Source organism: Cadophora gregata (assembly GCF_030347475.1).
Source record: "Cadophora gregata isolate MNR1 chromosome Unknown scaffold_1, whole genome shotgun sequence".
NCBI lineage: Eukaryota > Fungi > Ascomycota > Leotiomycetes > Helotiales > Ploettnerulaceae > Cadophora > Cadophora gregata.
This window is the reverse complement of record NW_026695924.1, coordinates 1,013,731-1,029,218: the sequence shown is the minus strand read 5'-3', so window position 1 is coordinate 1,029,218 and position 15,488 is coordinate 1,013,731. Positions and strand designations below refer to the sequence as shown.

Genomic DNA, 15,488 nt, shown 5'->3' with positions numbered 1-15,488 from the left:
ATATCAGTTTCAGCCCACATGTGGTGCTGTTCAAATCGGTAATTTCTGCAAGGACTGATCCAAATAATGGCATTATGGATATGTCACGTGACCCAGAAACTCCCATTGTTCTCTAGTTCTCACTAAAGAATGCTGACCATGCACATTTACTGTACACCGGTGCATGCTCTTAAGACTTATTGTCATGTCTAAGTGAACCGTTTTGTGGATATACTAGGTAGGAGCAGTTAAAAGCTTGAGGTAAGTGACATCAAGAGTATTGTAGAACAGGCCTCGCTGCATTCTAGTAGAGGTGGAATTGACCGTAGCAATATGATTCTAATGAAAGGGTAATAAGATATCTGTGTGATTGACTATTGAGATAATCTCAAGCTCAAATGCTAGTCTATAGCTAGAAAGAGTAGAGGCACGGGTTTTCGATGAATATTCAAGCACTTCTACTCCTTTTTCTTAAGCAGGTTCTATATGACCTTCCGAATAAATTCCTTTGACTCTTAAGCTCCGAATTAATCTAATTCTCGTTCTATTTCAGTATAGTTCTATCTCAATCTCCGATAACTACTTAGAGCCTCGTGGCTTGTGGTTTGGAAATAAGCGAGCGAGGACGTGACGCTGGTAAACAAAGGGCCGCCGCACAAAGAACATTGAGGTTTTCGAAGGGGAGACTTTGAAACATCGAAATCCAGACACTCGACGTAGCAACTCTTCGAGATTTCCGGTACGCCAGACCCTTAATTGAGAGCCTCCATCTCTAGAGGATCTCGATCTGCAAAAAGCAGTACCACTCAGTAAGTTTGCGTTTCGAGTTCTCTTCGAGTTCTTCTCCCTAAACTTGAGAACTCGAAAGTTCGAGGAGGAATATAACTCCCCTAATTCAATTCTTAAGCCTACTTCATGCCTTGATTCAAGCTAAGACAGACCTGCGTCAGTCTGCCCTGTTACAACACCCTTCAGACAAGATGAATTCACGTTCGAGCTTTCAGACGTCTTCTATCGAGCAACCCTCTAAATCTACCGTCCTAGCTCCCCAATCAGCAAACACCGCTGCTCTGCTGGCTTCGTATGCTGCACAAGGTCTCGAAGTTCTTGCTGTGATTGAATCCGACCCGTCCACCTTCCTTAAGTTCTCTAACATGCCAATGGAGTTGAGACTGAAGGTTTGGCACTACAATTTTAAGGAAGCCAAGGCTGTATGCGTCGAGCATATGGTTTACAAGACGGATGTTAACGATGATTCTACTAAGGGTAAATGCTCCTCACCTTGCTTCTCGAAAATATACCCCATAGGTCTTCAGATCGAGATAAAGATTCTAACGTGCCCTGTAAGCATTCCTTCTCGAGGACAAGAGAGCTCTGCCGGTTGCACTCCACGTCAACCGTGAGAGCAGACGTGAGGCCTTGACGAATCACCTGATCATCTTTCGCAGTGAAATCCAGCTAAAGTTATGTACTGTGGTCTTCGACCTCTCTGTGCCAAGTTTTCGGACGTCTTCTGGGTCGAGTTTATCACTTTGATGAACAACACTGATGATATATACGACTGGTTATTCGCTTTGAAAAAAGCCAAGCTAGGTCTCCTCGAACTTATTACCAAGCTTGAAGTCCGTGGGACTTTCACCGAGTGGTTCTTCGTCGGTCAGTTGCTTATTAATAAGAAGGAGTGCTTGAATAGTGGTGACCCCGATCCTCTCCAAAAGATGAAATTCGCCTCACTCTCGCTTTTCCAAGCTTTGAAGGAGATAAACTTCACAGGAATAAGTGGCGATAAGGATTGGGAGACAGTTCGTGGAAAGATGAATTTGGAGCAGCTGAAGGCCTGGATCGTTATTGTCTTGGAGAAGTCTAAGCATTTCTTCAATAGCAAGACGGTAAGTTAAGCATTTACTCAAATGTTGAATGTTCCCTAACATTACTATTCCACAGGCTCCTACCGTAACCTTCCGTCCTTTCAAGACCTTTCAACAGGTTATCGATGAATAACTTCACGAATAACCTAGTTTCTGCCCTAGCTCATAACTTTGGTACCTCTCTTGTTGGCAAATCGAGAGTCTGTGGTGATATCTTTTCAGCCTGTTGCTTCGGATACATTGGGGGAATTGATTTCCAGGCTTTCGAGCGTCTATAATTGGTTTTACATACATTTGGGTTCAAGAACCGTGCAAAGCCCCACCCAAAACTCTCCACCAGCACACACACGTCCTTTTCTTGACCAAACACATGGAATGACTCTGTCTGGCATCTTGATCTGGCTCCACAGCTAGCTCAATCTTTCACGAAGAAACATGCACTCAGAAGATTTCTCGGTCCTCCGACCTAACTCAGAACCTAGCCTGGGACCCCGCCATGCTCAATTCACTATTTCCATTGCTTTTCATGTGAGGAGAAATGATTCTTCCTCTCGAGCAGCGAGATAGAATCAACCTTCCGCTCCTACCATTCCTCAAGTGAAGCAACAGTGCTTCTTCTCTGGGCGGTACGCCATGAGCAGTCGTTTCTATGCCCTGTAGACACAGCGACGGAAATCGTAGCAGTAGCCCTTTATTTCCATTTTGCAGCAATATCATGTGATAGAGCTGCTTCTCCCTTTATCGATCGCTGTTCTCGATTTGTGTCTGGCTATTCTGACATCCCTCAACTGAAGCTCCTTGAAAGTTGCGACCAAGTCGCATTCTCCCAGACCAAGCGGTCGAGGACCATTCGAGTCCAGCTCAATACACGAAGTATGCGAAGCGACACGGAACAAGAATTGACGGAGGGATTGAAGCAGATGCGGCTGGGTAGTTTTGGCCAATATATGGTACATGAACTGGCATTCCCCGGTCTTTGTACCGCGATTCGGGATATTCATGGATGAAGCAGTTGTCCACCGTGCCTCGGTACGACTCTTTGATGATATAAAGCGTGATTGAACGTGGACCTGACTTGAGAGGATGGCAGTGACAACATGGTGGCCGCGTGACATTGTTAAGTTTGAGGTCCGAGACATGCAAGGTGATGAAGTTGTGGACATTGCCGGTAACCGTGTGATCGCCACTTTGAAGATAGTTCAGAATGGTGATGTGGATCTTCTCCTCCAGGTGCTGAGAGAACACACCATAATATTCATCGTTGAGAACAAGGCGATCGTCCTTTCTGCAAAGAAGCTTGAATTCCTTCTTGCTCAAGCTCTGAGTACGGGCACAAAGCCGGGTAAGGTGGGCGAGACACGCTGCGTAGCCATGACGAATGCGACGCGGACAAGGAAAAAGGTATGGTGCCAATGCAGTGCCCGCAATCTGACCTGCTGAGCTGCTTCCTGAAGATCTATTCAGGCGGGCAGCATCTCATCATTCTCCAGCATATGGGCTGAGTGTCGGGGGCAGTCGTTCGAGGGCTGGAAGTACCACTGCGCCATGTTTAATGGAGATCACAGCCATGCTACGTCCTTCGTCAGTAACCATGTTTGGAGAAGGTCGGAGCTACTTACTTTGATCTCCTCAACATAGAAAATTCGTGCCACACGCTCGCTTTTAAGACATAACATTGATTGGAACTTGATTGCATGCAGGCGTGAAGGTTTTCGTGCGAGAATCGATGAAAGAGCGGAGCTAATCAGGCAATGCTGCAGGATCGCAAATGGTAATAGAGGATTTCGCAGTCAATATAAGCTTATTCGAGCGGTAATAAGATATGACGGGAATGGTTGGTTCACGAAAGGAAAGACGCGGCTTTGTCGTTGAGGTCTTTGACTTGATGCCTCAGAACTGATGTCAACAAAGCAGGCAAATGCTGGGAGTCGTTGGAGGCGCCCTTTGTTTGATCAGAGCAAAACCGTCGTACTATCACTTGAAGCTACTGAAGTTTCGAAATGCTTATGGGCTTTTCAAGTTTGGAAATTAGCCCTCTCGTGGCTGCCTCAAAAGGTGACTTCTTGCGAGGAAAGTGACAACCGAGCTGAGCTACGTTCACATGATCACCGGCGGTGTTGGAGAACTCTCGGTCACTTCACTAAAGATCTGTGGACGGGAAATTGAGTCTTCGCCGGTCATCAGAAGTTCATTCATCATAGGACTAAAAATCATTCAAAGCAGTTGGAACCTGTACCAAGACTCTCAATTCTTGAAACGCCTCCGCTACACGCCGTTCCCTTCTTCCAAAGCCCGTCTATCTAAAAAGTATCTTCAAGAAGAGAATATAGAGCAAACAAAAGAAAAGAGAGCTGAAATCTATTCAAACTCAATCGTAGCAAACATAGTCTGGTGCCCATCATACGTCCAACCAAGAAGAAGAGTCTGGGGAATAGTCAGTGAGATTCGCTCCAAACATGGGGCGAGAATAGGACGTACCTTTCCGGTTGGGTCGATGTCTGGGTAAGCATGTGTGCCATAGTTGTATGTCACGGAGCATTTTTCGGCGTTCGGACTGTCACCGCAGCTGAATGAATCGTATGCATTGATGGGCTCAGTCGACCAGGGACCAACAATCCATCCCGTGGTCGAGTACATGAGTCTGAAGATATTGTTTCCAACGAGCTCATCATTGAAGACTGCAATCCATGTGCCGAGGTGCTCGTTCCAGAAGATATCCTGTTCCTGTTAGCTGGATATTCAAGGTTGGCAGTGAGTGGGTTGAAGTGACTTACCCCAGTGCCAACACCATAGCCACCTTGGTTGTACTGGAAGATATTCGCAGAAGTATCTTGTGCTCCCGGTGGGTTCTTAACCCAAGTCTTGCCATTCCAAAATCTATACTTGCTCTTATCTGCGATGTCTGCCTCATCGACACGAGCAACCTTGAGACCAAGTGCACCATCTGGTGCAGCGAAAAGAAAGATATCATTCGAGCCATCCCGGGCTCGTGCCAATCCAAACTGGCCATAATTCGTCTGATATTTATACCACAACGCAACAGCCTCTCGTGTAACAACAGGACCAGCATCTCCGATTGTGATTTTGGCAAGTGTAGAGTAGAGAAACTTCTCGGCGTAAGGGGTGAAGGTGATGTCGAGGACGTCCGATACTGTATAGCCGCAAGTGCCACCGCATCCAGAGACAATGTTTGTGTTTGGCCAGATAGCGTGGCGGTGATTTGGCGAGTTCTCTTCTCCAGTCACGCCATCGATGGGTGTCTTGCTCGTTGCGAATGGCCACATTTGCTTGACCCATGTATCGTCAGAAACACCGATGTCTGTTACATGCATGCCGTCCTAGACAAAATTCATTAGCACTAGGTTGATGTATCAGCTTACTTCCGACATACCTCGCCGGCAATTGCTATCGAATTGGAAGTAAATGGTAGGAAGCCGAACTCTGCGAGAGCTTGGGTGTTGGCTGTTGTGGTATCCGCGAAGTTGATGATATGTTTGCCATTGATCGTACCCCCACCACCACCATCTCTTCGTATCGTCCACGGAAAGTTTGAAGTAATGTTTTGTACTGTAGTCGAGCCCTTGATAACTGGAGCAGGCACAGTAGCACGGTAAGCGAGTGGACCGGCCACAGCAAGCTGTGCTAAAGTGAAAAGGTAGAATGTTTGCATAATGACAGCCATCTTGGACGTTCTTGGTGAAGAAGAAGAGAAAAAAACAACAGCACACAGCGCGATAAAGGAATGTAGATATTTGGTGACGAAAAAAGAAGGTGGCAATGTAAGAGAGGTTCGACTGAAGAGCGAGTGAAGATGTCTTTATCTACATGGCTGTAGATTGCCTCGATCCGGTCACCACCAAGGACACCACTCAGCGCCACGCACACATAACGCCGACCTACATATTTAGCGCCGTCGAGACTTCGATGCCGTGATTGAAGGGAGACGGGATGGTAGGTCATGACGAGACGTTCTCATCACTACTTCACATGTCGCCGAGCTGACGGGAGAGGCTGGCGATAATTAAAGGGGACCTTTGGTGCTGGAGCTTATGTAGCGCAAGTACTCGCTGATCGTCAATAGCCTCAATTCCATCCCCTTTCAGCACAAGAATAATGTTTCGTTTCTTCCTGCCCGGACGCGCTCTTGGGCCTGGGGCAATGTACCCGACCACATCACAATGTTTCAACTGTCTAGAAACCTAGAGCAGGTACTCCTGATATCGCAAAGATGAAAGCATTGCAGATCTGGATGTCTGGGCTCGATCTGGCCCCTTGTCATGGTTGCCGGTGGCTGGCAAGCGAAACGTTCTAGTCAACACTATTTCTCGCGTCTGATGAGTTGGCGCTGAGCTAAGTGGACGCGGATACTCCCCCTCGAATGACAGCCATTCGGCTCGTAGATTTAAAGTTTGTTTGTTTCAAGCTCCCGAGGACTTTGAATGAAGGGACGAACTAGCTCGGTAGCTGCAGATGTGACCACGAATAGGGGTCAGCCTCGGTAAAATGAGAAGAGCAGAACAAAACAAGGGGCTGGTCACGTGTCGTATATTTTTCAACCCTTCGCATCGAGAACGCGCAAGCACGTAGCTTTTTCACATTTCCGTGGGCCAGATCTTTTGGAGGCGCTGGAAAAAGTGTTTGACTTTTGGAAGAATCTTAATTATCCATATTCCCTTGCCCACTCCAGCTTTAATCGACCTCGATCTCGAGTACCAGGTCGGATCTCTCTCAGTCCGAACCTTATATTTCCTTTTACCCCTTCGTAACTTTTATACATAGCCATATTCCTACCTTGCAGGCTTCGGCTCAATTCCCGCTCTGTATATGCACACAAATTATTTTCTCCAATCATCTCTTTCAATGACTCGCTGATATCCATGACCGCTCGCCAGGTCCCAAACATTCTTCCTTTTTGCAGCAATTCGCTGTGCACTGATGCGTACACGTATATGGCCCATGTACCAAGAGTCCATGCTCCACTGATGCATGAATATATGAGTAGTAGCTCATAGGAGAACCCCTATTCATACTATTAGCTTTGACCTCGGCTGCTGTGGCTTGCCTGTGAAGCGAAAGAAACATTTTGAAGGGGCCTACCCAGGTGTATATGTCTTTCGACACACATTCGTAATTGCCTTGATGCCTCAAAAATGTCTGATTCCACACTCCATATGCACCCTCGTTTATAACAGGAGCTAACGGAAACCAGAATCGACAGCTTGGATCCTCGTATATCATCAGCGGCGAGCCACCTCGAAAATACGTGTAGTGATCCGTACTGAAAAATAGAACAGACGTTGTTGTATTGATACACGAGGAGCTGAATACCTCAGATATGTTTTGTCCGTGATAATTCAAACGATATTGGCCAGAAAAATATATCATAGTCGTGTTGGAAACGAGTTCAAAGTTAGGAGTACGATTAGACGCTTTCCCAGTGAAACTATTGAAGTCCAAATAGTCAGGAGGTTGGTTGCGTTCGAGGTTTTGGTAAGCATTTGAAGTAAAGCCAGAGGAGACGTCAAGTTTCGAGCCGTCTGCTAGTTGAAGCACCGTTGCTTGTATAGCTCGATATCCCGAGAGGGCATCCACAAGTATTGGCGTCAAGGCGATGTAAACAGTCGAACCCAAGAGCCATACTAGCATCAAGCGGACCTTAGTGTTTGAGTTGAATATGATTGCTTTTGCCAAGGGACGAATACCATTCGTTCCCGTAGGAGTGAGCGAAACAGCTGCGAACAGTTCGTAAGTAACCGGGTGTCGCTCGCTAGTATACATCAGTACAGCATAAAAAAGCTTGCAGCTGATGAAAATTAGGAAAGCTTGCATCCCGCGACCAACGACTGCGTTCCATGCGAGGTCAATAGCCTTCGCTTGCGCAAATGGCATTTGCCCGAGATTCACGTCTGTCCCTCTGAGATTGAAGTCGCCAGTGTGCCTGCAGTCAAGGTTAATGGGAGGAGGCTCTTCTTCTAGATCCCGACTGAACTGAACCACTTACATGCAATCGTAGCCAGGCCGATTTCCAACTTTCTGAGTCGCCGGATAAGCATACCGCTGTATCAGACAGATCGGTAGTACGACAGCCACGAACATTGCCATGAAGATCGGAATGTGTTTTCTCAAATCTATGATGAAAGCTGGTGGCCAGATCTCGGTAAGAGGCCAGGAGTGCGATCCATCATCCTTGCTTGGAATATTGTACCAAGTCTGTTCCGGCGTCGGGAACGACTTTGGCGGGAATTTTTCCTGATATTCATCAAAATCGGGTTTTACCTGTGTTTGAAGCCTCCCAATGAGCCAGAAAATACTGCCGAGCTGAGAAGTCTGGATCTTTTGACACATATTTCGAAACCTCGAATCCGAGGTTGTTTGTAATTCTGTACTCTTTCTTGAGTTTGAATGATGCTTCCTCTTGCTGAAGATGGAGCGAACATTGAGATGACCCTTTCGTTCTTCCCGGAGGGTGCTGCTTTCTGAAGGTAACTTTTCATCTCCATGCGGAGATTCCTTCTCCAACATTAACAAACCAACTTGAACATGAATTCTGTATCATACCTACCTTTCCAGTCTGGACTAAACAGTCTTGTGAAGCATAGCTGTCTCCACGATTCAATCCCCCGAGATATCCGCTCTCAACATCGATGAACGAGCAAGTGGTCGACAACGATATCTTACGTTCCATCTTTGGTTCGGACTATTCTCCCACTTCATCCCAGCTCAACGAGAAGGGAGATTTATATGCCTGAAGAGACATTGATCGTCCACACTATCAGACGATCAAACCTAGCCGTACATATCTGATCAGCCCACCATACTCTAGAGTACCTGCGCCAATGCGTCATTATTAATGTTTCACTACATACAGTAGTAATACCAACTGGAGACTCTTGTATGGTCAATCTACATTCGGGCTATCCGTGTGTCGCAAGGAGAAAAGAAACGGTAGAGGTCCACTGGATCCCGGAGAATTGGTTGAGGAGTCAGCTTACCACCTGCAGACGCTGTCCAGTAACGGCTGGAGCCTGTGCATGCTGACAAGAGCACAAATCTTGCCACCTGGAGCAGAAGAATGCATAGAAACAAAAGGAGCCAACCATCGTCGCGGCTGTTCCCGTCTTACTGTTGAGTTCCGGCTTTTGAACTGGGCAGGGTTTATGTCATCAAAGAGCAGCTCTTGGTAGGCAGCGGGATTGTACGTGATGTTTGAGGTAACCTGCGGCCAATCCAAACGCCGACACTTCTCTGATCTTGATGCTGATGTCCCGTGATTTTTGCTGTTATTTCGGGGAGCCTGTCCAGTTGGCTGCGGTGAGTTTACAGGGCTAGAGCGGGGTAATGGAGGGGTATGGCTGGAAACGTTTCATCGTCTTTAACCCCAGTCCGTATATAAATATCCTCAAAAGAAATCTTGAAAGTAGACTAGACTTCCCTCAAGCCAATACACCACAGAAAATTCACCAGAGTAGTTATTGTTGTCGTGAACCTTCCAAGTGATCTGGGCAGCATGGTGGGTAGGCGAAGGAGAGTTTTCGGCGGGAAGTACCTGGAATTTAGCGAGTACAGGTCAAACACTACCACCATGTCTAGCGATAAAGTATCCTGCCGGAGCTCCTCCGAGCAAGCATTGACTTTGCGTTATGAAATCGAGGTATTCCGATGGAGACCTCAGATCTTTAAAGTCTCTGCTTCATTGTAAGTGGGAATTCTTCACACATTTTGGTCTTCGCTGAGCTGAGAAAACCAAGATATTTAGCTTTGTGTCACCCCTGGTCGGACCATAGAGGTGTGCATAGGTATGTTGTGTCCAAATCAAATGTTAGGCTCAACTGTCTCCTTCTGGTGCCATTCCCCCAGCTCAGCATTAGCGAGCCGTGAGTCGCCGTGTGTCTGGTAACCTTCTTAGTACTGTTCTTCCGTCCGAAATTACTTCACAAGCACCAAAGCATTCGTACTTGCAAGCAAGGCAGGTGACAATCTAGACCGCTGCATCGAATGAAGAGCCTGCTTCTGAAAGCTCCACCATACACTGGACCATCGGTCCGACTTGAACAACGCACAGCAGAAATTGCTAAGCGAGAAGAAAATATGGTATGGCCGTATGCTTGCCATCAAACATTTGACAGGTTCTACGAAGTTACTATCTATACTCAATGATAGTACTGTTAGCAGAACACAGAAGGATATGGTATACGAGGTCCCTTACCTGATTGGATGAGCTTGAACCAAGAAAAGCTATGTACCCCAGACTCTGGGCTAACCGTGTGGATCGAGATCCGTTGTCAATTTTAGATTGTTCAGGGTTCTAGAGAGCCTGTCCAGCTGGAATGCCCGACCTGACAGGCTACTACACGGTCTGTACGCTGTAAATTACTTGTGATACATTTCCCCTTGTAAATGTAAAGTTAGGTTTAAAGTCATAGACCACTACCCGGCATAGCAACTTCGGTTCCGAACCAAGAGTCAAGAGTCCTACAATTCACATCTGGAAAAACTCAACAGCACAGGCATAGAATGATCTTAGAATCACGAGATACTTTTCCGGAGGAGAAGCAAAACAGCCTTGTCCACAGAAACTGCGGTTTTGCCTGGCAGGAAGGTGGTAGGATTCGGTTGCACAATGATGTGCAGAACAGGGCCCCATATCCGGGTCTTGCATCACCCAAACCGGGTTCGGCACTGGAGTCATGCCGACTCTCGATTGGCCCAGGGCATACAGGGCGTCGCTCTACTCGCTCAACTCACCCAACTCGCTCTGCCCTACTCGGGTACAGGCGCTGCGGCTGAGTAATAGGCTAATATCCACAGCGATAGGGGTGCTGATAGGAGCGCATTGGCTGCTTCTGTAGACGAAACATCCCACTTCACGACTGCAACTTTGCTTCCTGGATGGAATGCCGCTGTTCTTGCCCCTCACCTCTTGTGTTGGCTTCAACAGTCCACAATGTCAACCAATCGTGCGAAATCGATCAGTAGCAATGAATCGCACGATTGGGACTCGATCAAGGAAATTTTCGCGACGCTGTATGTGACCGAGGATAGGCCTCTGCGTGAGGTTCGGGCAATTCTCTCCGAGAAATATGGCTTCGATGCGACGTGCGAACTACCCCACCCAAAATCCGTGCATTTGGTACTGATAAATAGCAGGGAACGCATGTATAAGAGGAGGATAAATCACTGGCAACTTGACAAGAACAATAAGGTACCCGGTGGCGTCGAATCAACCTGCTAGCGTGACTACTAACGAATGATGACAGGAGGAGGAGATGCAAATTCTAGCCCAGAAATCCGCCGAACGGGCCGCTATTGGCAAACGTTCTGCTTTCCGGGTCAGAAATCGTGAGATCACTCAAGCGACTATTGATCACTACTTCAAGAGGAAGAAAATATCAAAAGTTGGCAGCCGAAAGGGCTCATCAGGAGATGTGTCCACGCCGCCTCACATTGTGTGCTACACACCACCAGATACACCAACACCAGACACCTCTGAGAGCTCTTCTCCAGAATTTTCTCCAAGCGACACTCCAAGTACAGGCAGTGATGACCATATGTTAATAGACAGCTCTCCGACTTCATCGACACGGCAAGTAGCGCGGTATACCCCGCCAGAAGAGAAGTACTGGCTACCTGGAAGCCCGAATCAACTGGAACCTCCAGGTCGCTTTAAGTCCATGGAAATTCTACTGTCCGCTACCCAGGACTTCCTCCTGTCAACACTGGTAGCAAAAGATGGTGTCGATGCGTACCACGTCACTCAACAGGCGATATCTTGGAACATGAGGAAGTTCTACGTCCTTGCCAACTCTGTCGCAACCTATATGTCCGAGGGCTCATGGCAAGAAGCTCAAGCGGCGTACGGTCAAACACTGGAGCATGTCGGTCCTGTTCTTCGAGATCGCAATCCTATCCTCTTAGTCTGTCTGCTGCAGATATGCTGCAAGTTTCTCAAGGACGGCCAATTACCTGCATTACGGCCACTTCTCCAGCTAGTACGAGGCATGGCTGCTCATGTCCATTCGGTTTCCCATTCAATGCACATAATTTGTGGAGCATTACTGGAATCGATGGACATGCTCGCGGACATCATGACCATGGGTCTATTTCAAGCAGTCGACATTCTAAAATCTCGGCTTGGACAGGAACATCCGCAAACATGTGCCGCGGGACGAGGACTACACACCACTCTGATGGCAAGCCACAACTATGCCGGAGCATTGAAAGCGTTTCAACCAGTCGCCGACATCGAATCCAGGCTCGGCAACGCGATGCAGCTCGAGTCGCGATTTCGCATCATTGGCTCCCTCATGGCGCTGGGAAATCTCGGTCACGCAGGAATTCTGCTCGAAGAAGCACAGATCATGGTCGATGCGCTTGAGAACCCGGAACAGAAAGCACAGCTCACACTGGGTGCGCTCTCGACGAGAGGCGAGTGGCTCCGCCTGAGTCGCGATCCGAGAGCGATTGCGGTGCTTTCCGAGACCTATGAGTTTGCGAAAGCACATACGTGGTTACATAACGGATCGTGGACTCTGAATGCTCGGAGAGCACTGAGATTGGCCAAGAATTCTCACTTGTCGGATACCCCTTTGGTGCCATTTATATACTGGTTCTGAGTCTGGATGGGGAGGCGTTTCGGCTAACGGGTGAATTGGTGGGTTGCATTATACACCGTTTCAGGAATAAGGTTTCATTTGGAGTTTATTTGACATGTGCTTATTTGCTGCATTTGGAGCGTGGCGTTGGGTACTGAGCAACTTTGGGCGGAATTGAGCAAGTGCGTGGCGATAGAGATGTGTCAATTATCCGCGAGGGATTTCGGGGTTGAAACCCTCCTGGAGCTTGGAATGAGGCGCGGCTTTTTGACGTGTTCGATGTGGAGTCCTAGGTTCTATCCTACAGTATCTCGAATATCAGTCTCAAACCTTGTCAATTGTATCGCTTGATACGGAGATTGATCGCCCGTTTCCCTGCTATTATGCTTTCTTGATTGGGAGGATGTGAGGAAGATGCCGCAGGTGCCCACAACCAGAGAGAGTGAGCCAATTGGGGAGTTGGAAGGGTCAGCACTACACCGTAAACAGTGCGCGAAAGTTGACGCCGCCGGGTAAAGGAGATGTTCAGGCTATGATTGGCTCGGAGACGAGTAGCCCAAACAGGGTCAGCGTCAGCTGCACGGGCTTCTCACGACATCCATTTCTTCGAGAAATCTTTCAACAACTTCTTAACTACAGTCTTTTCATCGTTTTCTCATTTCTAGTGCACGAGAATCTTTTGCTTCGAGCGAGAGTCAACAAACTTAGTACTCGGTGATCTGACCAGATCCATATCCCACCCCGCTGTGGCTCTCAGGATAATATGTTCGATGAGATCCTCGGCCAAGGAGCGGCCGCCATTCGTTGGGACCTGAGGATCTCTGTCGCTGCTGGCATTCTATCAATCTTAATTTTGACCAGATTGATAACTTCAATTCGGTCGAAGGTTGCCCTGGGGCGTTCGGGAGATGATAAGACGCCTCCTATCCTCCCGTACTCCCTACCTGGACTAGGGAATCTAATATCATTTGCATTCGACACTAACAAGCTGCTCAGTGACATCATGTAAGAGCCTACTGCTGTTTCAAATCGAGGAAGGCGAGCAGTTCCTGAATTCATCTTGCTGACCATCCTTCCCACTGCAGTAGCAAATATGGGCCAAACATGCCAGTCCGCATCAGAGTTTTGAATACGAAGCTTCATTTCATTTCTGGCGCCGAGAGTGTCCTTGCCATTTTCAAAGGCTCTAGGGACTTGACAACAGCTCCAGCCTCGATACGGGTGCTTGAAAACGCCTTTGGAAGTCCAGCAAGTGTCCGACATGTGTATACACGAGACAATACTGGAGTATTTACCCAACCTCTCGAAGATAGCAATCCCTTGGAGCCGCACAACCGGATCTTCGCCATTACTCACAAGAGCCTACACGGTCTTCTCCAAGGTAATGGATTGAAGGAGTTAGCTGCCCGTTTTATGTACTTCCTCGAAGCAGAGCTTTCAGCACTGGACGTCGGGCACGATGAATGGACCAACATCCCGGATTTCTATGACCTGGTTAAGAAATCTGTGTTTAAAGCTTCAACCACTGCGTTGTGTGGTCCGACACTGTTCAAGCTGAATCCAGAACTCACGGATGATTTCTGGGAGTTTGACGTACACATGCCGATGCTTTTCAAGAACCTCCCGCGCTGGGTGATTCCTCGGGCTTTCGCAATAAGAGATAAACTGAAGGCTTCTATCTCGAAGTGGCATGCATATGCGGAGGAAAGATTCGACCATGAAGACGAGGCGCTGCAGAAATTGGAATGGGAAGAGCTGTTTGGTACTAGATTGATGCGGTCGCGTCATGTTGAATTCCTTGCTGTTGATGGGTTCAACGAAGACGCTGCTGCAGCTAGCGACTTGGGGATGCTATGGGGGTATATGATTCAGTCTTGGATTATTGGTGAAAGAATACATGCTGACTGTCTTTTAGTACTAATGCGAACATTATTCCCATGATTGGATGGGAAATGATCGACATACTGATTCGACCTGAACTCCTTGCTCAAGTACGAGAAGAAATCACCAGCATCACCGGCCCATCTGCCAAAGGTTCTGATATAGAATCGCACATGCCGAAGCTTCTTGCAAGCCCGCTCCTCCAGTCCATATACAGTGAGGAGCTCCGTCTCCGCAATGGTGTCCTCGTTCAGCGAGTTCCTATCGTCGACAATTTCAAACTCGGCAACTGGAAATTCCCAAAAGGTGACATGATTGTAACCTCGAATTGGCATGAGCAACGAGACAGGTCAGTCTGGAATGAGGGACCAGTCAATGGAGAGATGCATTCTGTTGATGAATTCTGGGCCGAGCGCTTCCTCGTCTATCCCAACGATCCCAACAGCGGTCCTGGGAAGCCCGGCCGAGATACCAAGTCTAAAGCTAAGGTGGCAGTGAAAGAAGGAGATAACAGCCCCGTGTTCACCACGGACTCGGTCACTGGATCGTATATTCCATATGGAGGAGGTCAGAAGATATGCCCTGGTCGCTTCTATGCCAAACAAGAAGCCATGGGTGCCCTGTCGATGTTCTTGACGATGTTTGATATCGAATTGGACAGTAATGACCAGCCTCAGCCAAATATGGGGTACTTTCCTTTTGGAGTTCTTCCGCTACTGGGAACTTTCCCAGCTCGGATGAGGAGGAGGAAGGTGTAGGATACGGCTACAGAAATTCAGAATATTAGCAACAACCCAGATTACGATTTGTATTCCTCAAATATGATCGTGGTAAACCTCGTCCCCGTTTGTTCCTCTCAGTTGGTGGCATCAACAGTCTCTGCAGGAATGTCTTGGATGACGCACCTAGCTAATAGGCTCGACAAATGGAATAGGTGAAGTCAGTACTTACCAGTTCTCCAGCTCGAACACTCCCGGTCTTTTCTAACAAAGTCAATCTGGATGCAGACATACATTTTCAAATGGTTTACATCTGGCCTTGGTTGAAGGACCTTCAGCTTTGCAGGAACGCACCTTCCTCCCGCACCAACCTGCACCAACCTCAATCATGATGGATTTTCGCCAAGCTACCTTTCTATCCAAAAGCTTCAATATCACGTAATATATTA

General features: G+C 47.7%; 5 protein-coding genes across 5 annotated transcripts; 3 read left to right on the top strand and 2 right to left on the bottom strand.

Annotated features, from left to right (window-relative positions):
• Nucleotides 1-959: 959 nt before the first annotated feature.
• ONS95_000318 (uncharacterized protein) lies at nucleotides 960-1,980 on the top strand (the record flags this gene model as incomplete). The annotated part of the gene is made up of 4 exons (XM_058493466.1): nucleotides 960-1,245; nucleotides 1,328-1,378; nucleotides 1,438-1,868; nucleotides 1,924-1,980. The coding sequence occupies 4 exons, from the start codon at nucleotides 960-962 to the stop codon at nucleotides 1,978-1,980; spliced, it is 825 nt and encodes a 274-aa protein (XP_058363666.1).
• A 2,002-nt stretch (nucleotides 1,981-3,982) lies between these two features.
• On the bottom strand, nucleotides 3,983-6,281 carry ONS95_000317 (uncharacterized protein). The gene is made up of 4 exons (XM_058493465.1): nucleotides 5,239-6,281; nucleotides 4,622-5,185; nucleotides 4,326-4,565; nucleotides 3,983-4,271 (listed from the first exon to the last, which is right to left on the bottom strand). The coding sequence occupies exons 1-4, from the start codon at nucleotides 5,527-5,529 to the stop codon at nucleotides 4,206-4,208; spliced, it is 1,161 nt and encodes a 386-aa protein (XP_058363665.1). The 5' UTR covers nucleotides 5,530-6,281; the 3' UTR covers nucleotides 3,983-4,205.
• A 180-nt stretch (nucleotides 6,282-6,461) lies between these two features.
• Nucleotides 6,462-9,068, bottom strand: ONS95_000316 (uncharacterized protein). The gene is made up of 6 exons (XM_058493464.1): nucleotides 8,840-9,068; nucleotides 8,714-8,736; nucleotides 8,410-8,633; nucleotides 7,849-8,357; nucleotides 6,945-7,785; nucleotides 6,462-6,867 (listed from the first exon to the last, which is right to left on the bottom strand). Exons 3-6 carry the CDS (start codon nucleotides 8,530-8,532, stop codon nucleotides 6,508-6,510), a joined length of 1,833 nt encoding a protein of 610 aa, XP_058363664.1. The 5' UTR covers nucleotides 8,533-8,633; nucleotides 8,714-8,736; nucleotides 8,840-9,068; the 3' UTR covers nucleotides 6,462-6,507.
• A 1,723-nt stretch (nucleotides 9,069-10,791) lies between these two features.
• On the top strand, nucleotides 10,792-12,460 carry ONS95_000315 (uncharacterized protein; the record flags this gene model as incomplete). Its single annotated transcript, XM_058493463.1, has 3 exons — nucleotides 10,792-10,943; nucleotides 10,995-11,049; nucleotides 11,105-12,460. The coding sequence occupies 3 exons, from the start codon at nucleotides 10,792-10,794 to the stop codon at nucleotides 12,458-12,460; spliced, it is 1,563 nt and encodes a 520-aa protein (XP_058363663.1).
• Nucleotides 12,461-13,202: 742 nt separating this feature from the next.
• On the top strand, nucleotides 13,203-15,078 carry ONS95_000314 (uncharacterized protein; the record flags this gene model as incomplete). The annotated part of the gene is made up of 3 exons (XM_058493462.1): nucleotides 13,203-13,444; nucleotides 13,525-14,298; nucleotides 14,355-15,078. The coding sequence occupies 3 exons, from the start codon at nucleotides 13,203-13,205 to the stop codon at nucleotides 15,076-15,078; spliced, it is 1,740 nt and encodes a 579-aa protein (XP_058363662.1).
• Nucleotides 15,079-15,488: the final 410 nt, after the last annotated feature.

Excerpts from the sequence above, each read along its gene's own strand:
- ONS95_000317 (XM_058493465.1), bottom strand. The coding sequence starts at position 5,529 with ATGGCTGTCATTATGCAAACATTCTACCTTTTCACTTTAGCACAGCTT. Across the intron at positions 5,186-5,238 it reads CGATAGCAATTGCCGGCGAG|GACGGCATGCATGTAACAGA; the intron begins GTATGTCGGAAG and ends AATTTTGTCTAG. Across the intron at positions 4,272-4,325 it reads ACATCGACCCAACCGGAAAG|ACTCTTCTTCTTGGTTGGAC; the intron begins GTACGTCCTATT and ends ACTATTCCCCAG.
- ONS95_000316 (XM_058493464.1), bottom strand. The coding sequence starts at position 8,532 with ATGGAACGTAAGATATCGTTGTCGACCACTTGCTCGTTCATCGATGTT. Across the intron at positions 7,786-7,848 it reads CGGCCTGGCTACGATTGCAT|GCACACTGGCGACTTCAATC; the intron begins GTAAGTGGTTCA and ends CCTTGACTGCAG. Across the intron at positions 6,868-6,944 it reads CGAAAGACATATACACCTGG|GGGTTCTCCTATGAGCTACT; the intron begins GTAGGCCCCTTC and ends TAGTATGAATAG.